This window comes from Notolepis coatsorum, assembly GCF_963971535.1.
Source record: "Notolepis coatsorum genome assembly, chromosome: 10".
Taxonomy (NCBI): domain Eukaryota; kingdom Metazoa; phylum Chordata; class Actinopteri; order Aulopiformes; family Paralepididae; genus Notolepis; species Notolepis coatsorum.
Window position 1 is genome coordinate 79,700,207 of NC_140174.1, and position 25,691 is coordinate 79,725,897.

The 25,691-nt window shown below is 44.2% G+C and overlaps 1 protein-coding gene across 1 annotated transcript in view; it reads left to right on the forward strand.

The window, feature by feature from the left end:
• The window catches only part of vti1a (vesicle transport through interaction with t-SNAREs 1A), a gene marked incomplete at its 3' end in the record, with an annotated part of 162,229 nt that overhangs the window by 54,271 nt on the left and 82,267 nt on the right, over positions 1-25,691 (forward strand). Inside the window, exon 3 of the mRNA XM_084323070.1 lies at positions 711-821. Within this exon, the coding sequence (XP_084179196.1) occupies positions 711-821 (111 nt within the window). The remainder of the gene's footprint in view (positions 1-710; positions 822-25,691) is intronic.

Below are 25,691 nucleotides of genomic sequence, written 5' to 3' on the forward strand. Positions count from 1 at the left end.
CTGCATCGATCAGTGTTTTCGATCCCTGTGTAAAAATAACCAACGTAACCCCAGCCCCTGTTACGGTGATAGAGACACTGCACAGTTGCTGTCGTTCGGTAAAACGAAGGTCCTGACTGAATCGTTATAGAACCCAGGGTCTCTATCGTAGGGTTCCCCGATGTTCCTGGCCAAATTCCCAGCTCTCTGACATCAAGATCACCTAATCATCCCTCTCCTTATATTAATAGACTGATATCAATCCTTGTCTCCAGAGCTTTTCAGCCGTGTGTGTGTAGTGTAGTGTGTTATGTGCCTGGTGGCAGTGTATGGCAGCCATTGAGCCCACATATAGTCCAAGGTTGGGTGCTAAACAGTGGTGGTGAAGGAGGCAATTTCCACTCTACATCCCAGTTCTGCATTGTACTGTATTGTATTGTAACTCAGTTACAAATCTTTTTCTACTCTGTATTGTATATTGTATATATGTATATTGACTGAACATTTTATTTTACGTACTTTTGACTTTCTATTTTATACTTTATCTATTTTTATCTAGCACACTCTCAGGAGCATAACAGAAAAAAAGCATTTCATATAAAAGTATTCTGTATTTTTGTATGACAACTAATAAAGCAACTTGAAACTTGAACTTGAAATAGCTTTTGTGTATCTTGAAAATCACTTTTGTATAAATGCAATGATTAATTAATGAATTCATTGATTCATAGCTGGAGCAGATGGATTTGGAGGTCCGCGAGATCCCCATCCAGAGTCGAGCCATGTATAACATCAGGCTGAAGAGTTACAAGCAGGAGATGGAGAAGCTGGAGAAAGACTTTGTAAGTACTCCATTCAGTTCAGTACTTCATCTTTAAGTGGAAATCACTGTAGGAACTAAGGCTGTCCTGGACAAAGATATATCACCTCATTTAATAATAATCTATTTAATTTACAAATCTATAAAATTCCCACATTATTGTCCTAAAAGTAATACATACAATCATGCTTCAGGACCTCTTTTACTGTAAATCTAGTACTGTAAACCTACAGTACGCGATCTATATTATTGTGATGCCAGAGATATATTCTTCTAAATGTAGTACTTGAGACATAAGCATCTTGGTAAATATTATTGTTGTGCCAGAGATATATTCTTAGAATTATAACAGGAAATCACTACTTCACTAATGGAGTAAAAAGTTCTCCACTGCCTAAAACCTCAACAACCAATTCCATAACAAAAAGATACTTTCAAACCATGGCACATGATTATTTCAGCAACACCACATTTTCTTTTGTAATATATGTATTAACCGTTTCTGCGCCAAAAACGAATTAACTCGTTATAGCCCGCCAATTGTTGGACGCCAACAACGAGTAAACTCGTTATTGGATCCGTTTTTCTTTTATTCGCTATTTCCATTCATAATTCATCCTGCTGTGCTGTAGGACTGGGTGACACTCTGTCTGAGACCACAGCGGTGCGATACCGCCGCCTAAACGCCTTGCAGCCGCTATTGCACCCCATTTGAAACAATGTGGTTTCTTTTCTCGGCTGAGCCGTGCAGGCGGGGTCTATACACTCCGGTAAGACTCCGGCTTATATCGATGCATCGACTAGGCTCCCCCCCCCCCCCTTTCATATGCAATGCTGGTGCTGGATAACGCTGGATATACTGACGCGACCAGTATTTGGAATGGCGATCAGATAATTGGATTATTCTTTTTGCAGTACATCATAGACAAGGTAAGGACTATATATTATCGATCTTGCGTTGATCCGATAATTCTTTCCCGCGATCGAAGCGTGTCGGGGTGCTGTGTGTGTGTGTGTTGGTAGCGATCAAAAGTGGCCCCGCGTCCCCGTCTCCCTTTCATGCGTGCATGATGAAAGATAATACCGATAATCTAGCGTTGATTTCAGATTGATTGTTGATCCAAGCGAGGAATAGCAACGTGTTTTGTGAATTTCACTAAAACGCTGTTTTCGCGTCTTTTCCTGGGATTACTCAGAATCACTCAAACTATACTCATATTCACCACGGTATAAAACGGAAATGTACAGATGAAAAAAGTATCTGTTTTTTGCATGTTGACCGGAAGAAACTCACTGACAATCGACAATGTTATTAGATCCATAGCTATAATATTTAACACTTTGGTTGCCTAAGGTTAAATGAATGATATACCATAGATTGCCAGCGCTATTTGTCTATGGAGAAAGTCCCCTTCTTTGCAGGGCTATAACTTTTTAAATTCTATTGCTACATTGCCATTATTAGGGCCCATTCAAAGTCCTATATGTATTGTTCATTGTGTAGCAACGTTAAACTTTTTCATTCACATATTCATAGTAAAGTATGGTCTAATGTATAAGTATGTTTTCATCTCTTTCTGCAGCTTTCTCCAGAACGTGATATATAGCCCCAAATGCATTATATTGATGATGAAATACAGTTTGATGGCAATCAGCGCGATATAAAAAATTCCAACTAGACGTACTTCTAGAAGTTACTACACGTCATCTGATGTTGACCGGATGGGCGAGGGGGCGTTTATAATTCCGTGGGCAGCGTTATACCAATCATCTAATGTGGGTCAAATGTTGATAATATCAGTTATTATCGAAGACGGTAACGTTACACGCTGAAACTCACCCCAGTCTCCGCGCGCCGTTGGGCGATCATCGTCGAGTAGAAATTTTATCATTATGGGATATATTATTACCCGGTCCATCTCCAGCTTGTATAATGGTATATACGTCCAAATCATGTTGTTTATCGAGTTATTGGCAATCGATCGCTATGTAGTGTGACGAGCTAGAGTGCCGGAACCTATACCGAGTGCCCGGAAGTAATATGGCCGACCAGCAAAACCTCTACTGCGCTTCCTGTTAAGCGGTTGCGCCGATCGGCCACCAGATGGCGCTCCTGAACCGCCAGAGAGCTCTGTGGGTCCTGCTGGTGGATCTCAGGCCAGCGGAGGGACATTATGAATCCGATCGCAGATTTTTGAAATATTGATATAAGGACGACGTACAGCGTCCCCCGGCAACTTTAGCATGGCCAGCAAAGACGTCTAAAGACGGGTCCCGGCAGTCAAAGTGTTAATATAGTTTTAGCAGTTGCAAACACCGGCATTATCCCATTGAACAAAGCGCTGGCACAAACGGCCATACACCCACAGCGCCATCTGGCGATCATTGTGTTAAAGCAAGTAAAGCAAAACAGGGAATAGGTCATTTTTCTTTTTTACAAATAACATAAAATAGAAATAAAAACAGAGCAAACTGTGACTGAAAATAAAATAAAACACGGCTCAGATCGGCCCAGAAAAGAAACTACATCATTTCAAATAGAGTGCAATACCAGCTGGAAGCCGTAGGTAGCGGTATTTGCCGTTTTGCGAGCTCAGACCCATTCCCAATGATAACATCAGGCTGGATGGATGAAAAATGAATGGATATAGCTAATAAAAGAAATAACGATTAAAACCCGACTTTTCTCGTGATTGGCGCTGAGCGGTTGGCGAGTTAACCCGACTTTTTCCGTGATTGGCACAGAATGAGTTAATTGTAATTTTCTTTCCTGGCATATAAAAACATTATGCATATGGCATAAACTGAGAAGGACATATAAACCCCATAGATTAAAAAAAAACATGTTTATACTAATAATAATAACAATAATAATGATAAAAAAAATATTATCCCCCCCCCCCCCCAAATAACATGAAAGAAAACAAATTGCTAAATAATGACTGTTAGTGCTACAGATTAGTATTAGGTAATCAAAGGCAAATAACAATAAAAGAGCAGCTCCACTGAGGTACACTCTGGAACTGCAATGTCTGCATATTTAAAGACATATGTCATATGTCATATTTAGACAAATGTAACAGTAGACCCATGCAGTGTGTATTTAATCTTTTCTAATTCACTAAAATGAAGAGCATCTCTGATCCAAGCCTCGTGGGATGGAGGAGAGGATGATTTCCACCCAAGTAATATCAATCGTCTAGCCCAGCGGTTCTCAAACTACGGGTCGCGACCCAAAGTGGGGTTGTGGGTATAAAAAATAAATAAATAGAAAATAAAATGTCTATGTTCTGGCAACATATTTTGGCTAAATATGCCTAGTTTTATAAATATGTATTGATAACATAGTGCTGTAATTACATTTTCTAATAAATATTTATTTAGCCAGAGATGAGACCAAAATGATCAAAACACTATCTACTGTAGTTTTACATACATACACATACATTAAGTCTAGCCTCATTTTATGTATTGATTTAGATCTAAGCTTCTTCTTTGAGAAAACAGCTGACAAACCAGGTTTAAAATATGCAATTAGTAAGTTTTCACATCCATTACTATTAAGTTATTATTATTTTTATTTCATTGATATTATATGACTTTTTTGAAGTATCAAGCTGTTTATACTTCATTGTATGTTTGCATGTACACCACCTTCTCAAATTTTCTTTCCTCTCATGCCTCACACACCCCCTCCAACCCCATCAACCCCCACGTACACACACACTCCAACCCCCACGTGCACACACACTCCAACCCCATCAACCCCCACGTACACACACACTCCCACCTAAACTGAAGGTCAGCATACGAGCAGAGCGGTGCCCATTGAGAGCGTGCTTGTGTATGTGTTGTTGATGTTGCAGGATGTGGCCTTGTTTAGTAATTCATAAAGCACTGTCTTTCTTGACGCTGTCTCCGACCTCCATCAAACCTTAATAAGAGGTCCAGTCTGGTGGGTTGAATGCTACTCTCTTTTGGTCCATGTTTGTTCATCAACCGATTTCTACTTGAGGTATGTATGTCTATTGAAACGAATCGGCACAATAGCTGTTCCTGCATAGCATCATGCAATCCAGCAAGTTAATTTCTTAACCTATGAATATCAACTACATTGTTGTACATTTTCCAGTGGTTCTATTTAGCATTTAAAGGGAAAATCCACCCTGAAACAGAATATTGTTATTTCTATGATCTTCTGCAGTTGTAAGCCATGCCGTCTTTGTAGATTTGTGCTTAAGTGACCTGCCTAGTTAAATGAAGGTTAAATTGAATAAATCAATACATCAATATCTATACATCGGAGGATGACGCAGGCTGAAGGCAAATGAACAAACCTGCTGACTGGATGTTATGTAGCAAGTCTACAATAATAGATAGATAGACATAGATTGTTTTATTTTATTTATTTGATTCATCCATTATTTAGCCATGGAGGTCCCATTGAGATACAAGATCTCTTCTTCCAGGGACTCCTGGTCAAGACGGCAGCATAAGTTTCACATAAAAAACGAACTATTTCACATAACAAATCACATACAATACAGAAAAGCTACACATGGGAAAGAGTAAAATAAGAGAGGCATACAGGCCATACCAGCGCTATCCATAACATAGTCTACTTCAAGTCAAGTTGTGTAAAACAGCAACTTGTTTCCTTCAGGGCAGTTATACCTTTAGAGGTATCCAAAGGAGGGAGTAATTCTAGAGTTATGTTGTTTTGCAGCTCATTCCAAACCCAAGGTGCATACAAGGCGTTTTACCAATCTCTGTTCACCCTGGGGACATTTCACATAACCAGATTAATAGATCTAGTGCTATAGTTGCTGGTATAATGAGATACAATGCTGGAGATATGAGTAGGTAGTTTACCTAACAATGTCTTGACAATAAATAGCAACATGTGTATTTTTCTTCTCTGCTATAGAGAGGACCACCCTACAGATTGATATAAAGATAAAGAGTAGTGGTGAGTGTGAGCTGCACTTGCTACAAAACATAATGCAACGTGATGAGTAGAATACATTTTTTTTAAGTAGGGATGAAGTTGAATCAACAGATTATCAAATCGAGCCATATGCCTATAGGTATTTTTAAGAGATACATAGATACCTACGGGTAGGTAATATGTAGGGAGTTCACTCACATATTTATCCTTTCACCTAATGTCTATACAAATTAAATAGTAAAATAGGTTTACTGAATAAAGGAGGACTGTAGGAAAACAATAACCCAAACCCCATGTTTCTATCATCTATGGTTCAAAGTAGGGATGTTCGATATTGGCCTTCTTACCGATATCCGATATACCGATATTGTCCAACTCAACTTAATTTCCGATCAACCGCTACATATGCAGACATAACCACGAAAAATAACGTTCACAAATAATTTCACGCCAGACGGCTCAAAGTTTGACTGGGGCTGGCGTGAGCTGGGTAGTGTAGTTTTATGAAATCTGAAAGCCCATCGAAAGCCCTGGATCTCTTCTTTCATAGGACTACAAACAGGTATGACAGCTTCCTTTATTTCCATTTAATTCATTCGGTTTCTGCCGGGATGCGCTGAGATATTTATAAACTCATTTTTCGCTAATAACACTTAAAATGATTGGTAAACAAATGTAGTGCTGAAAATATACACTTTGACTGCTGTTTTGATAGGGTTAGGGTCTTTACTCTTGGCTACATTTGAAAAAGAAACGCAACATTAATTAATATTACGGACTGTATTGATCTATTTATGACGGTGATATTAATTTCGTACCGGACTGCTCAGGCTTAAAGGTCCCCTATCTTATAAATGGCCTTTTCCAGGGGTTTGCATTGTTTTCTAGCAATGTGGGGTTGTACCAACACTGACTAGATGTGAAATCTCTACCCAGTCCCGTTTCTTCACTTCAGCTCAGACAAGAACCTCCCCCACTGAACCAAGCCATTCTGAATTGACTCGCTCGCTGACGTGAATAGGCGCTGATCTGCCACCGCCCGCCCACAACTGTGATACGTTGAAAACGGAGCGAGTGGAAATAATGCGGAAGCGGTTTCGACAACAGACAGCAGAGACCTTCAGCTGTTCAGCACTTCCTCAAATGTGTTCGACAGCATAGCTCCAGAGTGCTTATAAATCCCAGCTTTCCGCCCTGCGCTGTTTCTATGTGCAGTGAAAACTTCAATGCTTTTAAATAAGCTTTGCAATGCACCCTCGTAACGTTAGCCGCTAGCTAGCCAACTGAGTCATACACACAGAGAAGACAACAGCTTGGCTGGTTAGAATGGGTGGGAGGGATTCGGGGGGGGGGCTCTCTCTCTCTCTCTCTCTCGCTCTCTCTCGTATCTGCTAGTGCAGGTGGGTGACTGTCAATCAAAGCGAAAAACTGCTTGGAGTCTGGAAGGGCAGAAAGTGGTGCACCAAAAGTACTTGATTAAAAATACATAACAATGAATTTTATTGAAAAAAAACTTACAGATGTTGTCACATAGCAATGTCACAAGACAATATAGAATAAGCTGGACCGGGCTGTATGTGAAAACCAGCCCGTCCAGTAGTGCTTTTAAAGCACCGGTCCCAGCCAGGTAAAGAAAATAACACAAGGCGTTGTTCCAAATAGTAAATTATATTTATTATAGCGGGGATTTAAACCCACTGTTCCCAAAAGGGAAATAATATTTATTATCGTGGGGATTGAAACCCACAGCACAAACACAAAGGGGAAAGGTAAGGGGAGAACAAACAGGCAATATCTAAATACCACCAAACACCACTAAGCAAAATATAATGTAAACACTGGGAACCACCCAGCCATAGAGCACTTACAGTATAAGGGAATACTAATTATATATATATATAATACAATATGATATAATATAATATACAGTGTTCTACTTAGCACCAGAGCAACACAAATAGATATATATATATATATACTCACTTCCAAGCAGGAAGGCAAATGGCTCTAAGGCCCACAACAATATTATATATATCCTGCTACTGGAGTCCACACACAGTGGCAAACAAAAGCACAAGGTAATCCACACACAGTGGTCAATCAATGGCAACCTCACGAAACTCTATCAGTGTCAACTGACAGAGTGAGGCGCCCCGATGTTGTGTCATCTCCACTCTATTAACCACCCATCTCCACTGCCTGCTCCAAGGTGCACCAATCAGATGCACCCAATCCAATCAGGGAGATGAGTGGCATCTGTGAATAGAAACAGAAATTAGGAGATGACACAACACCACACATAACAGACAACACAATAAATATACTAACCTGATGTTCAGATGGTGTCATAAATACAGGAATAATGATAATGCCCAACCCACGTACCCAAGTACGTCACAGATGTGTTCCATAGACTCACAGGAATTGTGTAAAATTGCCCAAATAGTGAAAAGTAAAGCAAAATATGGGACCTTTAACTCATTGACCGCCGGGAATTAGACGGAGCCCATCATAGCACTACCACGCTTTAATGTTTAAACGATAGGAGCGCGTCACCTTGTTTGTAGAGCTATAACTATATTCTATATTATAGCTATGGATACAATACTATGGCCCATTTGACATCACCTATCTATCGTTCAATATGTGAAAAAGAATAAATGTTTCCATCCATACTTTCCCGTGTTATACCGTGGTGAATATAAGTATGGTTTTAGAGCGGCCTAGGGTAATTCCCGAAATGCTGAGTTATAGCCTTATACGTCAATTCCACTATAGACGTTGCCGTTTCTTGCCTGTACACGCTATTATTCCGAAATCAAATCTATATCATAGGTATTATGTTTCATCATGAATGCATGAAAGGGGGGGGCGGGTCGTTTCTGATTATTTGATGGAGCGGGGATATTTGACACGCTTCAATGGAACCGGGAGAGCCGCTCGCCTCGCCCGACAAGGAAAAATTAAACCGAAGACATTTGGCCATTACACAGGCCAAGATACAAGGTTACAAAGGGTGCTTGATACCGCCGTCTAGCTGGATGTGGCCACTATTGCACTTTGGCGACCTCAGACTCATTCCCTATGGTAACACCAAGGTCCCTGGATGAATAATGAATACAAATATCGGAAAAAAGGAAAAACGATCAAATAACGTATACATGGTTGGCGTTCAACGCAGGGCTCGAGACTAACGATGTCCCGTCGTCCCGGGGACGATCAAATATTGATTTGGGACGAACAGAAATCTTTTTTGGGACGCAAACGGGACGAGAGGATTTTATTTTTTTCACAGGAAATGTCAATTAGCCGACTGTCAGTGCGCGCATATATATATATATATATGAATTATTCTACGTTAATAAAACATACCTGGTGATCAACTACAGTTTGCTGTAAACATTATGATATGTGTGTAGTGTTCTGATAACGACAGCTGCAGCGGGAGCTGGCTCATGCTGGATTTGCGAATAGCATGCAGCTGCAGAGCCGCAGAGCCAGGGGCGCTTTCAGGTCCAGTCACAGGCCCGCTCAACAACGCCCCCCACCCAACGGCTGAATTGCCAATGGCTGAATTGGAGTATTGCTGTGAGGTTTTGTCCGCTGCTCACCTACTCGCTCTGTTCCTTTAAGCCTACTCGCTCTGTTCCTTTAGTTTTCTGTTAATCAATTGCATTCTCCTCACCTCACTAGCCCCCACCCTCGCGTTCATTTGCTCTTCAGCAACCACACCCTTGGACTACCTGTCATTATGTGTTTGATTGGTCTGGTGCCGAACACACACTTCTAGTTTCAAGTATCAATTACCTTCACGCACCTGATGTGCATTCTAATTAGTTCCCCTGTGGGCTTTAAGTACCTCGCTCTCCCCTCAGTTCCTGTCGGGTCGTCCCGTATCATTCCGTATCATATCTCTATCACCTAACTCCTTCGGGAGTTACTCTGTCTATAGGCTCCTACGGGAGTTCTGGTTCTGTCTGCTGTTTTATCTCCGGCGTGAGACGGGGTGCAAGCTTTGGCCACCTGTCGCCGTTTGCCTGGATGGAGACATTGTTACTACGCTCTCTAATCCTCTACGGGAGGTATTCCAGTGTTCCACTTCAGACCTCCGCGCAGCAGACGTCCAGACGCGCATCCAGACCTCCGCGCAGCAGACGCCCAGACGCGCATTCAGACCTCCGCGCAGCAGACGCCCAGACGCGCATTCAGACCTCCGCGCAGCAGACGCCCAGACGCGCATCCAGACCTCCGCGCAGCAGACGCGCATCGCTTCCTAATACTCTACGGGAGGATGCGTCTCTCCGAGCCGGCGCGCTCTTCCGCGCAGACGCGCTCTTCACTCCAGACGCGCATTCAGACGCACTCCAGATGCGTCCTCCGTACCGGCGCGTACTCCAAGCAGACGCGCACCACTCAGACCTCCGCGCCAGATGCGCCCTCCGTACCGGCGCGTACTCCAAGCAGTCGCGCACCACTCAGACCTCCGCGCCAGATGCGCCCTTCGTACCGGCGCGTACTCCAAGCAGTCGCGCACCACTCAGACCTCCGCTTGGACAACCCGTTTCCCCGTGGCGACGCGCTCGCCCCGTTTTGATCCAACTCTCTTTACGCACAGCGCCTGGGTGAGTTTTTATGACTGTCTTTGATCCTATTCGTTTTTCGTGTGTTTAAAGACACTGAAGATATCCTGCTTTTTGTCAGACTGTCACTCGCCCAGCGTCAGCCTTTTGGATTGTTCATTGGGATAATATTTGGCCTTAACATCGCTCACTGTGTGTATACACACCGAAGATATTATCACTTGGATTTGTGTTTGGGACTTCGCTCACAGTGTTTATTTGCACCGAAGATTCTATCACGTGGATTTGTGTTTGGGACGTTTACTCACAGTGTGTATATACACCGAAGATTCTGTCACCTGGATTACTCTGTTTTTGGGACAAGTCACTTCTCCTGTTCACCTGCTCTGTTCCCTACTGTACTCTGAGCTAACCCGCTCCCTCTCTCCCTCTCGGTCACGCTTACCACCTCGGAGATCTGCCGAGAGAAGTCTGCAGAGCGGCTCTGACGTACCCACCTGCTTCCCCAGACTAACCATCCCGGGAGAAGCTGCAGAGCAGCAACATTCATTAATGCTTGTATCCCAGGCGTTGTCTGTTTTCTCTGTCCCTGTTTCCCCACTCTAGTCCTCCTAGTCCTCCCTGTCCCCAGCCCGCCTCCGCGGGCCTCTGTCCCTGTTTTCTCCTCCTAGTCCTCCTAGTCCTCCCTGTCCAGTCCTCCTAGTCCTCCCTGTTCCTGCCTTGTCCCTTGCCCCGGCCCTGTTCCGTTAGCCTTCCCTTAGCCTTCCCCTTGGCCAGCTCGCCTCTTAAAGGCACTGTGCCTATTTTCCCCTTTCTTGTTTTCTAGTATTTTGTGTTCTCCCTTAAAGGGACAGTGCCGTTTTCTGTGTGTTTCAATAAATGCCCAGTTCTTGGCTTACTCTCATACCTGTCTTGTGTTGTGCGATTGGGGTCGGTTACAAACCATAACAATTGCACTGTGCAATACTCCAATTCAGCCATTGGCAATTCAGCCGTTGGGTGGGGGGCGTTGTTGAGCGGGCCTGTGACCGGACCTGAAAGCGCCCCTGGCTCTGCGGCTCTGCAGTTGCATACTATTGGAATCGTTGGGAACAGCAGCACGGAGTCTCGACTCGCGACTCATTTTATTTTATTTTAGCAGCAGTTATCAATATCGACCAGGAGGACAGCGCGATCTAAGGGACATGTTTCATTACTAGTCAAGTGTCATTACTTTAGTTATCAAAGGTGGAATCTCTGGACGCAATGACATTATATAGTTTAAAGCTAAACTACGTTTTTCTTTCTTGTTAGGAGAGGGATAACTTATTCGGTTAGATTTGATTTGATCTTTATTTATCTCTAACATTTTCAACCATAAACACACACATTTGTAATAACAAAAAAAACTAAAACGAAATAAAATACAAATACATTTAAATATATTTTCCTATGGAAGGAATAATCAACATGGCTCCAATTGGTTGACTATAACAGCACCGTGACCAAATATCCCTATACTAGCACCTTGTTAAACACTTTTTTTTATATATATATTTATTTATTTTTAATCATAATTATTCTTGTGAAATCTTTCCACCTGGGAGCCTTTTGACTAAATCAATTTATTCTCCCCTTCTCTGAATGGTGTTTCTTATGGCAATAACAACTATAGATGACAAAACCAAAGTAAAGAAACGACATTTGATTTTTGGGGCGGTTACATTCACTTTGGGACGGTTAAGATTGTATTTCGGGACGGTTCTGGGACGGTGGTGAAAAAAGTTAGCCTGGAGCCGGTTGTCGGCCAAACATGTATATAATCGTTTGTGGCGTCCATTGAGTTAAGGGGTTAATGATTGGACCATCATATGATTAACACGTCAATTCTAGATGTTACATTATTTTTTTTTTATCCACTTTTTCTCCCATTTTTCTATATTTTCTCCCATCCCAATTTCGTATCATCCAATTCAACCCTCCCCTGTCACGAACGCTGTTTCTTGCCTCCCACAAGCCGGCTGCAATGTGGACTAAGTCATACATAGCACAAGTCCCCTCCGGTACTTGAGGTAACAGCAGTCGCATCTTTTCACCTGCGCAGCTCGATCTCTCAGTGGCGAGGAGTAACGCGTGGGAGGCTCACGCTGCCCCCGACACTTCCTGATTCTACTGCGCAGGCGCACCAACCGACCTGTAGGAGTCGCTGTCCACAACGCCCGATCCCCACCCATCAGTTTCCCACCCCCTAATACGGCCAATGTGTATTAGTACGGACGACCAGCTAAACTGAAAGCAAATGTGGAGCGCTGGGCTCGAACAGGCAAGCCCAGCGTCTCCAGATTTCGTGGCGAGCGCCTTGCCCACTACGCCACGTAGCCGCCCTAGATGTTACATTATTATTATATTGCAAGTCAAGTCAAGTCAAGAGTTTTACAAGTATACAATGAAATGCGGGTGGTCTTGCCCGCAACGATGTGCAATACAGTAGTAACAACATATAATAGAATCCAATAAACAACATTGTGCAATAAACAGTAACATAGTAGGGCATATCGGTATTTATACATAAGTTATTTACAGAGCATGGAGGACATGCTAGGTCCTGTGTTAGTGCATACACGTTAGCTACGGATGAGGCACTGGGTCTTTCTGTACATTGCTATTTTATACAATCTCAGGTTATACTATACTATTTTTAAAGTGACCTTCCTTAGTGGCCATAAGTGTGGGCGTGTGCAGCATGAGTGTGTGCTTGCTCATGTTAAAGTGGCTGCTAGTGTGTGAGCGTGTACAGTGTGTGTGTCGTGTGTGTGCTTGTGTGTGGAGAGTTCAGTTTTCAAGGCTCTGATGGCCTGGGGGAAGAAGCTGAGCCGAAGCCTCTCTGTCCTAGTAGCTGGGGTTCGCAGGCGTCTGCCTGACCTCAGCAGCATGAACAGGCAGTTGTTGGGGTGGTGTGGGTCTTTCATTATTCTGCAGGCTCTGGATTTGCACCTCTTGTTGTATAGAACCTGCAGGGGTGGTAGTGCAATACGTGTGGTACGCTCGGCTGAGCGCACCACTCTCTGTAGGGCCTTCTTGTCCTGTGCCGTGCTGTTTCCATACCAGGCAGTGATGTTTCCAGTCAAGATGCTCTCTACAGCTCCAGAGTAGAAGGACTGGAGTATCTTCCCAGATACTCTGAACTTCCTTAACTGTCCCAGGTGGTAGAGGCGCTGCTTCGCCTTTTTTATGACTGAGTCTATGTGTGTTGACCATGTCAGATCCTCTGAGATGTGGACCCCCAGGTACTTAAAGCTGCTCACCCTGTCCACGGTAGCCCCGTTTTAGTTATAGCGCCACCATGAGGTCAGATGACTCAGAACTTGACAGGCATCCTTGCTATGGTAAGGAAAACATATTTGTCAAGTTTGGTGGAAATCGGATCAGGAGATGCACTAAAATGGATAGAATTCTTTCTCCAGGGTTCATGAATGTGCACATAAATTTTTAAAATATTGAACAAAAGGTATTTGAGATACGCCAATTCTAAAATTAAAGGTTTGGTCTGATGGTGGTGCTAGAGGACAGGTCATCAGGTCACCATAATCACTGATCAATTACAGTTCATCCTACAGGGGTCTTGAATGAACAAATTTGAAATGATTAAAAAGAAAGCTATTCAATTATGTTATTTAACCCATTCTCCGCCAATCACGTGTTAAGGCGGGTTTCTCCGCCATGCGTTGTCTGCCAATAACTCCGTAAGGCGTTTTTGAGATCAATATTTCATATTTTCGTCATGGTATTCATATTTCACCCACGGAGTCTTGGGTGATGCTGTCTGAGCCATCACAACTCTGCAACGCTTCAATACCGCCACCTGGTGGCCGATCAGCGAGTTGCCAAACCGGAAGTGCCCATTGTAGCTCGGTCCGTCCCCTATTTTCGTCCGGCCACTCGCTTATCTTCCCGGGGCTCAATAATCAACATGATTTGGACGTGTATTAGTAATATACAAACCGGAAATGGATCGCATCGATCAACATCCCATAATTGGGATCTGTTTGCTCCACTCTCATCGCCCAACACTACGAGGAGACTGGGGTGAGTTTCAGCGTTTTTCTTTACCATTTTCGATACAAACTGCTCTGATCAATATATCACCCATACTACATAAATCATTTAACGTCGGCCATTGAATTATAAACAACCCCCCCCCCCCTCCGTTCACCCGCAGATGACCAGTCGAATTGTCGAATTCAATTATTTTTCATTTCTCCACGTGGTAAATACACAGGTCACAACATGTTTACAGGAACGTTTTGGAGTTGTATTTGGAGCGTATTTTGTGACTGTAGGGGACTGTAGGGAACTTCAGGGTAAAGGTCTGACCCACTTCCAGTGATGAAGCTAAGCTACGCTAACGGACCGGCTGTTCCCTAAGCCTAATGCACGCACAGAGAAGAAAAGGGTATGTATCTTCTTGTCTAACTCCAGGGAAGATGGCAAATAAGCTAATTTCCCAAAATGTTGGCGTTTTCCTTTAAAGCTGAACCTCCATTAACTCTTTCTGCGCCAAACATGAGAATTCTCATGTTTTAAATCCATCAGTTTTCTCATTTTTAGATCCTTTTTTATTTGACCATTCTAAACACTTGTGCCTGTGTCTCCTTGGCACTGCTGCCTACGTTATAATTGCAATGGCGATCGAATCCCGACAGGTGGCAGTATCGCCTACCTTTTGAACTGGGTCTCTCAGTTGTCTTACAGTACGGAGGTACCTCCGGCTGCAGGAATCCCCTCCCCCTCAAAGTGAATCAGCTATCTGTCGCTGATCTGCTCGCCTGAAAGCTATTGTTTCCCCTATTATAGCCAGGCCCAATGCACATGACTAATGGCGATCGCGATGGAACTACTGGGATTATTCATTTTGGAGTACCTTCTGACTAAGGTAAGGTCTATTTTAGGTCTATTTTACCGAACCTAAAACATGCTTTTGTATTGATCACAGCATTGTATTTTACAGAACCTAAAACATGCTTTTGGTAACGATCGCAGCTTAGTAAATACTGGATTATTTTGAAAAGGGGCGATGTTTAGCGTGGAATAGTGCACAAATGAAAGTATGTAGAAATTAACTGGTTTGTCAGTGTTGGACTATAAATAGTGCCTGTCAAATGAGCCATGTCTCCATAGCTATAGTATAGAATATACGATGGGTCCGCAAACATCGTGAAAATGGTCAATAACGCTGGCGCCATTGACGAAAGATGGGAAAACAGTGTGGCAGTCAATGAGTTAAGAATACGATAATTTCAAAATCTCAGATATGAATCAATTAAAAAGACAATAACTTAAAAAAGGGAGTTATGAGAAACATAGTCGACTATGTCTAGTATGAGCTACTGATATAGCAAATCCAAAATTATAAATTTCAAATGAATTCCTTTGTAGGACCTTCCCAAGGAATAACCTCTTTTAAACCTTTCTTTACTCTGTGCTTGAGTTATAATAATGCAGTAATAATAATAATGCAGGACCTCTTTTAGGGGGGTCTTTATTCGGCATGCAACGAACTGGACATGCAATTGGAGCGGCACACACACACCGGGATACACACACACACACATGCATTGTCTTTCCTCAGTCGCCGATGCGATTGAGTCTCTGCGCTTGACCCATCCCGTCGTCCTTCCCCCCATGGGCAGCCGGGAGCAGATAGGGCGTCAACGTGAGCCGCGCCCCGGCGACCAATCCAAGTGCTCCTGTCCGTCTTCGTCAAGGACACCACAGCGTTAGCGATCTGTTGTTGTGCATGTTTTTCCATTGGGTTTATCTTATCGGGGGGGAAACCCTTGCGAGCACGGGGAGAACATGCAAACTCCACACAGAAAGGCCTGGGAGATACACCACCTGGGTACCTGGCATCATGGAAACCTGGTCCCCAAGCGGGAATCGAACCCTGGACCTTCTTGCTGTGAGGCGACAGTGTTAACCACTACACCACCGTGCCGTACGATGTATGGTAGACTGTTCCTGTGAGAAATTGCTCTGTACATACAAGTTCTTCAGTTACTCCTTACAAACACAGATACAGACCATCCAAGTCCAGACTAGGTTCAATCTAGTATGGTTCTGGGCTAATGTCGGTGACCTTACAGCGGAGTCGAGACCCAAACCCACTCCCACTATTTTAAATGTGAAGCAAACAAACACACAAACTGAAGTCATTTTGGATAGAGATCTCACTGCGGAGATGCAAACTCAGATCACAGAGGGGATCTCCACTCTGAGAGAGGCTCGCTTTCCTCGCCGTGGGCATTTAATTGGTTGACGATTAATCTTTAGCTTTCTCCACACTCGCCGTAGTTAATTATCAAGCAATTAGCACCTGCTGTGCCTGATATTGCAGCTAATTTGCATTCCTTGTGTTTTATATGCTCAAATTTTCTGGGCTTTCTTGTGTGGAATTGTTGAAGAGACCTTGTTGTCACAAATATAGACTCTGAGTAGGGTAACATCCCTTAGTTCAGGGGTCAGCAACCCACTCTGCTGTGGCTCCCTGTTTTTTTGTTTTGTTTTTTTACACCTCTTATTTTGGAGATAGAGGTGCTACTGTGACACTGAAATAAAGAAATATTTAGTCAACTAAAATATACATCACACCCCTCTCCCTGTCGTCTGCAGGTGGCTAATATTGAGTTTCTGACCCCCCAGTAAGCTAACCATGGATACATCCAAAAAAGGAAAGTGTCAGAGTTGGAAACCGATGCCAGTGTTTTTTCTCCTCTTGTGTTTTATTTCAAAGTAGGTCTACACATGCCAGTCTTTTTTCTCCTCTTCATAAGAGTTTCAGGGTTTCCTTTGTTATAACAGGTAAAAACATCAATAAAGGGGCGCCCTTGTGGCGCACCGCGTTAGTGCATCGCACATCTACGCGGCCGTCCCGGGTTCGCTTCCCGCTCCCGGTGACATTTGTCGCATGTCTTCCCCGCCTCTTCTCCCCCGTTCATCCTCCTCATCTGTCGGTCACTCATGTCTGACCATGAAAAGCAATAAATGCTAAAAAATGTATCTTTAAAATAAAACATCAATAAAATGTCAACCATTTTCTTTTTGTTGTTTTATAATTTCATAAATGCAACAAACTGTGTGCTATATATATATAATAAATTGCAAATTACTTTGGGTATGAAATCGTCAGGCATTTTATGCTAAATGTGGGGTATGCTTGGGGATAACTATATATAAAACGTTATACACTGTGTTATCTTAATTTTAAGGGTAAAGCGGTTTTGCGGCTCCAGATACATTTTATTTTGTGGGAGGGGTAAAAAATGTCTCTTTTGATAGTAAAGGTTGCTGACCCCTGCCTTAGTTCATGATTTATATCCTTTGTCTCATTTAAATGTAAAGATGCAACCTGAGGGGCGCCAGGGTGGCGCACCACGTACAGCGCTGCGGTGCAACGCGGCCGTCCCGGGTTCGACTCCCAGACCCGGCGGCGTGAACACTTAAGGTAACTAACTTGCGTTCAGCGTTTCTCTGATTGGCCACGACGCCCACGTGACATGTGACATGTGCGCCAATCATGGGACAGCAAGTTCTGCGTCTATTTCCGGGTCTAACATCCTGCAAACTACCTGGCGTTCTATCGCCATGCTCTAAGACAAACTCTAACCTTAACCAACTTCGAAAGAGTGCCTAAGCTTAACCGTCGGAATCAGGGCAGGCGTTCGATCGCCATGCTCTAAGACAAACTCTAACCTTAACCTACTTCGAAAGAGCGCCTAAGCTTAACCAGTGTAGAAACTTGCGGTCCCACGAGTGGGCGTACATGTCGCATGACCAGAAATGACCTGGCCAATCAGAGAAACGCTGAACGCAAGTTAGTTACCTTAAGTGTTCAGGCGACCCAGCGACCTTTGCCGAATGTCTTCCCCCGTCTATCTCCCATACTTCCTCTCTCTCTCTCTCTACCGGACTGCCCGGTAACAAAACCAATAAAAATATCTACCAATAAAAAAAGATGCAACCTGTATCTTTCCACGAATACCACTGCCTCCGGAAGACATTTGTTCGAGCATATGTTGTCTCGGATGTTTTTTTTGCTAACAACTGTATATTCACAGCATTGTAAACAGTTTTCCAGTGAAAGGATTTGCTCTGAACAACCAAGCTACCTTAGGTTGTGTGAAAGCTTCCTCATTCTGGACGAGTTAGGATTGTTAAATTGCACTTTTGGTAGCCTATATATATTAATTATATAAACTGCAACCGCGTAGTAGTAAAGCTGCAACGGCAAGGAGCGACATTCACTGATCCATCTCAATTCATGATGACATTAATTAGAAGTATTTCAACCCTGAAAAGCTCACATCTTGTATTGTTCAGGAACTTAACCGCCACACACTACAAATTGAACCCAAGCAGAACATCGAGGTAGTTGGCTTCATACAAAACTAAGACTCATTAAGACTCGTATCGAAGATGCGTTTTTTTTTTAAATTGTTCTCCAAGGCTGTGTGGGTCACGGTGTGTGTGATACTGAATGGAAAAGCAGTTATTTTATTACTCAGAGCAGCATTGTTGCTTCATTGGCCTGTTTTCCATGCAGTAACACTTTGCCTCCGCGTCCCCGGTCGGAGGCGGTGGTGTCCACGTCCAGACGTCGGTTGGTTTAAAAGGTGAAGTCCGTTGTTAAACTGGCGGGAAAGAGAGCCCACCCGTGGTGACTTTAACATCAACGCCAGGCTATATCTATGTCTCTGGTAAATCCGACGCAAGCGCTCCCAAAGCTAGAACTTCAGCCTCCTCTCTCAGATGTGCCAAATGCTTTAGCTGAGCTCAGCCCTCACTTCCTGCGGGCTCTGGGAGCACATGATACTCTGCTCTAAAGGCTTCTGTGGGGGGGGGGGGGGGCATCTCCTCTTTTTTCATGTAAAAAGCCCAGTCTTTGTTGTGCTTTCCCTGGATATCAAGGCCTTGCCACCCCCTCCTCCCACCACTCCAACCCTACTAGCCTCCTGGGGGTGCCCCCCCCCCCCCCCCATAACCTGCTCTCTCATCCTTCCGTTCACCCGCCGTTTTGAAGTCTTCCCGCCACCAGTGTGCCAGATTGAGACCCCCATCTCTGCTCAGTTTCCAGACGGTGCCCGAGTCGACCTCAGTAACCCAGCCATTTTTCCGTGGGGTTAAACAAAAAACGTGTCCGAGCTATCAGACGCACGTCCCGGAGGTCTATGCGCGTTATGTGTGGCTTTTTCTGTTGCTGGTTTTCCACAGCTTCATTTGGATAATGGAGTTGGTCCTAGAGTGGTCTTAAAGGCCCTGGACCTCCCGCTGAGAGGGGGCATGGCAACAGCCAAAGGGGATGCCGGCTTCACCAAAAGCCCTTCCTAAACTAGAAAAAAAAGAAAATCCTGTTTGATGGAGGCGGCACATTTAAGGGGGGTGGGGGACAGAACGGCGTGCCTCTTAGCGATGGCTTTGATCAGGCAGAGGAGCCGCCTAATGGAGGCTTAATTTAATGAAATCTATCGGGTAAACAGAACCTACATCTTCAAAGGGCCAAGTTTTGGTCCACGCCAACGGGGAGGCTGGGGATCCTGCCGTCGTCTGTGGTGTTTCATTAAACACTTGTTTTGTTTTAGTTTTTCCCTCAGAGGGAGCGGCTCCCACGCCAGGCTAATTGTAACTGTGACATCACAGAAAATCGTCGTGAAACGTAGTCATAAGCAACACAGAGCAGCATGGCCTCAGAGAGAGAAAGACTGTTGAAAAGACTCACCTGCCCTGCGGTGAATGTTTTGAATGTTGAAGCTTTTCCTCATTCTGCCTTTTTTACAGGTTCGTCTGTCAGATCTCTGAACTTCCTCTTACGAGGAGAACACCTTTTCCTTGTAATGCGACGACAGCGCCAGGATGACAGCGTCCCCAGATTTCTGCCTGTTGGATGCGTCTCATGAAGAGCGGCACTAGAGAGACGCCTAATTCTTGTCTCTAAAGTCACTCTGTACACTGCAATTACAAAAGTACAAGATGATAGAACAAAGATGATTTCACGTTTTAAGTTGTACAACTTTTTCACGTGACTTACTCCAGATCCCTTTCAGCGTCTGTGACATCATTTTATTGTTATTAATTCTCTCCGGCTCTCACAGATCAAATTCACAACATGTCGCTTGTAGGTTGTAGCCATAATGGTCTCCCATTGAACTCCTCTTGCATTTGCTGGAGAGGCTATTCCTCTTGTTTCCCAGCAGATGGAGACATCGCTCCAGGAATTCAGGCCCAGTGTGAGTGTTATACAAAGGCAATATGGGCCAGATTTACCAATTTGAGGGTTATCTTTCAGATGTACAGGTGGAGCCGCTATGATAAGTCAAGTGCTACTACTACTAATACTTCCTCTCTGACTTTTATAATTTGGGATAGAGCTAGAACCTACGGCCCACAAATGACCCCCACTGGCACCATTACTTCATGTCCTATATGAGTCTGAGCTCAGCCTTCTACCGTTACAATCCTGTACTCTCAACGCTATCCGGAAAGTTCACAAATAATGGGGTTGAGGAATGAAAACATCAGCAGCACGTGGATCAATACAGGACACTGTCTTTTCTAATCAAATGATCAAGTTTCCGTTCATCTTCCATCGTCCCCGGGTCACGTCTCTCGTCCCGTTGAATGACGGCCACATAAAAACGTGTTACCTCTTCAAATTCAGCTTGTTGACTACGATGTTAGGTTGGCGTGTCTTAAGGCTTCGGCCCCCTTCTCAGAGACACCTCTGTGCTAGTTTTGTCACAACGGATCCTTGACTTGGATATGGGCTAATTGGGCTTCATTCAGTATCAAGTCTGATTGTCGAGAAGAGGGACTCTTCTCTCATCAAGTGTAAATTGGTAGCATCAGTGGTCAAGGCAGTTTTGTTGATGGAGTTTGTTGAGTCTTTTGTATGAATTTCGAGAAATACATTTTCTTAGATCCACTCCAGTTTGGAGTGAATAAGACGGCTATTGTAGATTCGTCTCCCAAAGGGTATATTGGATGGGTCTCTTCAGGGTCCATGAGAAATAGCATTCGATTCCAAGCATCTGGGCTCCTTTTTCAAATGCATATTATCCAATCATCTGTGAATTGGTGATTTGTAAATACATTTTACAGCTCAGTGAAGCAATTCGTGGAGCACAAGATATAAAAAAAATAAAGGAATGTACTGATTTCTTTATTGGTATTATTTTTCTTTCAGTTCAATTGAAATAGATAATAACAGGCAATGAGGTTAAAGAGAGGTTACACATCAGCTCTGTAGGAATCTAGCGTATAATATGGACATAGGCAAATATTTTGTCTTTTCTTACAGGGACCCAGTTCGCTCTGTGCACCTTGGCTATCTTCCTCTATTCAAATAGGTCTATTAGAGCGTTGTTAAGAAGTCACTGTCAAGTAGGAACTCTGGTCTGCTTTTTACTGTAATAAAACCTTTCCACTGAAAGCCTTCCCAGTGTCTACCCAGGGAGATAATTAATGGATTTCCAAATCGTTTACAGAGTCAACCAGCCTTGAAATATTGAAGTTTATTCACCAGGTACAGTGAGGGTGATGGGGGACAAAAAAGAAAGCTGTTGGCACTGATCTCATAATTTTTTTTTTATATATAAAAAATATCAATATTTCAGTCTCATAAATGGTCATCAATGACCTTCAAGAAATAATTCGATGAAAATTGTCTTTCTGTTTGGGCAAATATTGAGTGCTTTACTTATCTCATGAGTCCATTGGGCCTTTAAGTACAGCCTGCAAAGGGGGTTGATTCCTATGTGGAGGGATAGATGAGTACAATTTTCAATCAGTTCTGTCGAGCATTGCATACACAGCGCACGGCTCTGATGAAAACGCGAGGCAGACTCCAGCCATGCAAATAGTTTAGGTCTCCCCGTGCGCCCCCCCCCCCCCCCCCCCCCCCTCTGGTTGTCTTTCAACAGGATGGATTGACTCATGTTAACCCTTTCACTACCACACTACAGAAGGTTAACCTTTCACTAGCACACTACAGACGGTAGTGTGGTAGTGAAAGGGTTAACCTTCTGTAGTGTGGTTGTGAAAGGGTTAACCATTTGTTGTGTGACAGTGAAAGGGTTAACCTTATGTATTGCCACAGTGAAAGGGTTAACCCTTTGGTAGTGTTAAACACATGCCACTTAACTTTGCCTGGACGGCTTAGGCTACAGCTGTTGGTAAGCATAAATAATCCTATCAGTCTGAAGGTAGCCATAAGCAAGAATGTGCTTTTGTCTGCTTCCCAGACCCAGGAGCTATGGGTTGTCTGCTCCCAGACCCAGGAGCTATGGGTCGTCTGCTCCCAATGGGTGGTCTGCTCCCAGACCCAGGAGCTATGGGTCGTCTCTACATACATGTCAATGATAGGTTTAAAGTTGTCAATGATTTAATGTTTTCCTTTTTGTAAACAGCGACTCCTACAGGTCGGTCAGGGCGCCTGCACAGCGAGGGAGGGAATGGTGAAGGTAGTGTGACCTCCCACGCGTTACACTTCACCAATGAGAGTCCTCGCTGCCAGGTGAAAAAAGAGGCTGCTGGCTGTCTCCTATATATCGGAGGAAGCATGTGATAGACTTCAGGGCTCCCTAGACCGACCAGTGGGGGGCACATGTGCGCAACGACCAGGAAGGGGAGGGGGGAATTGGCATAACGACTAAATTGGGATGGGAGGAAAAATACAGAAAATAGGAGGAGAAAAAGTGGATAAAAAAATAATAAAACGCTTGACGCAAAGCAGCCTGTTAAACACAACATAAATGTGATAATATCCACATTGATATATTTGGAGAGCAGCTAATATCTAGCGTTGTAGATGAAGAAGGCTGCTCCAAAGCTATCTAACCCAAACTACATAGTATCAGCACCAGCCAGTGGTCATGGTCAATTTATGGTCATGAAAACAGTCCAACTTCAGCAATTAGTGGTCAGAGATTCATCATCATTGACAGTCTACTTAGTGAAAACTAAATGTTTCCATTTATCGGAACGTTTCTTTCCTTGAGAAGCAGATGATTATTATTATGTTGGGATTTAGGTTTTGACAGGAGATTTTAAAGTCAGTGTTTTTCATTGAAACAGTAGTTATAACAGTTGTAATCCAGCTCGTGGGGGCGGGTGGGGTCCTTGTTAATTTGCCCTCTTATTACAGCGACAAAAGACATGACAGACAAACATTAGTTGGATGTTAGACGCTTCCAGTCGCTTGGGTTGGCTTGCCTTGCTTGTTTGTACTGAACACGTTTGCCTCGGGAAACACCACTAAGGAGTAAAATGCAGATTACTTCTTTTTATAGTTTTTGTCATTTAATGAGCCATCAATGACACCCCGAGACCAATCGCAGACAAAGATTAAGAAGACCCCCGGATTGAGGGGGATTTTCTTCCTCTCTGAGCCTTGGTGCGGATTTAAGATGTAAACAAATCGATCTTTTTTTCCTCTTATGAATTCCGTCTTTCCTTCGGAAGCCGATGTGCGCGGCAACTCTTCCCCAAGCTCTTTGTGGATTTGTAGCGTTTAAGGCTTTCTGTTGTCCCTCTTTGTGGACATGAAGATGGAGTCATTACTGGATGAGACCGGATGGTGAGGCCATTTCTCTGTGGTGTTTGATAGGGAAACGGCAGCGACGGGCCAAGGCTCAAGTGTCACAGGAAGGACACAAGACAGAGGGTCTAGTTCCTCAGTAGCACGCTGGTTCACATTGTGCTTTCAGGATTCTTCTACACTACATGCAATAGTGTAATATTAAGAGTGTACTTTTCCATTAAAATGGGATTGTGAAATGGGATGGGAAGCTTTGGACCAAGCTGTGCAAGATCAACATTATACAGGTGGTTTGGTTTGAGAAGCATCTTCTGTCATGGAGCCCTAAGGGGTTGGGGTGGTTACAGAATATGTATGGGAAATACTAAAATAGTGTCTTTGTTTTTAACTTTGTTTTTAACTGCTAGCTAAAGACGGTGGATTTAAACTGGAGTGGATCAGAGCCACAATGGGGGGGGGGGGGGGGGAAGCAGCATCCCACGCCCTTTCAGACCTGCTGTTAACTCCATTTGTATTTAAAACTTCGGGAAGGCCTTTGCTAATGCAACCACCCTGGACAGTAAGAACCAGGCTGGGATGTGGAGATGTGGACCCGATTGCAGACAGGAAGCAGATGACAGGGGAAACCAATTTTGATGTATGTAATGAACAGAAAGGACAGACTCATTTACCAAACTGTTGTACAAGACTGGCTGGGGGGGGTGGAACAAAAGTACACAGGGGATACATGACTAATAGACAACAGCTGGGGTGAATAGTGGGAGACACACAAGGACATCTACATGCCTGGAAGAGAGACTAGGGGGGGGGGGGGGGGGCAGAGTTAGAACAGGACCCTGACACGTGGATCAGTGCCGGGTCCAAGATATCCCTGGCAGGAACCCAGCACCACTCTGGACCATAGCCTTCCCAGGTCGACCAGGTACTGGAGGCCCCTGCCACGGCAGCGAATGTCCAACAGCCTCTTAACAGTGTAGGCATCAGAGTCCTTGATGGAGGTCGGGAGAAGGGACCAGGGGGATGGAGGCAACTGGCTTCACACGGGAGACATGGAATGTGGGATGGACACAAAGGTAGCGGGGGAGCCGGAGGCAGGCTGCAGAGCGGTAGATTACCTCTGTGATTGGGAACGGGCCGATGAACTTGGAAGCCAGCTTCTGTGACTGTACCCTAAGAGGTAGGTTCTGGGTGGAGAGCTACACCTTCTGGCCAGGGCGATACAGGAAAAGTGGGGGCTAGTAACCGATCAGTGTGGCAGTTGATTACTGTAATCAATGCAGGGTCTGGTGACTTGACTTTCTTATCCACAAAGACAACACCGGCACCAGCGGGAGAGGATGACGGACGAATGAGACCAGCTGCTAGAGACTTGTTGATGTACAGTACGTCTCCATGACTTCTTTTTCTGGGGCAATGAGTGAGTACAGACGACCACGAGGAGGCATGGCACCAGATAACAGATCTATAGCGCAGTCATACGAACGTTGAGGAGGCAGCAATGTGGTGTAACGCTTACTGAACACCTCTTTGACATCCAGATAGACCGGTTAGGGAACTCACCCGGGCGCATGTATCACTTCCGCAACGGATTTGGCCGCGACGGCCACGTGACACGCCGTGGCACGCCCACGCAGCAGCGGCAGCGTTGCCGCTGCGAATCAGAGCAATATTGTCGCGCCATCTTCTGAGTGCAGACGCGCTGCTGTTTAATCACTTTTCCCACTTCAATGACAGAGCTGCTGTTTAATGCTCACTTTTCCCACTTCAATGACAGAGCTGCTGTTTAATGCTCACTTT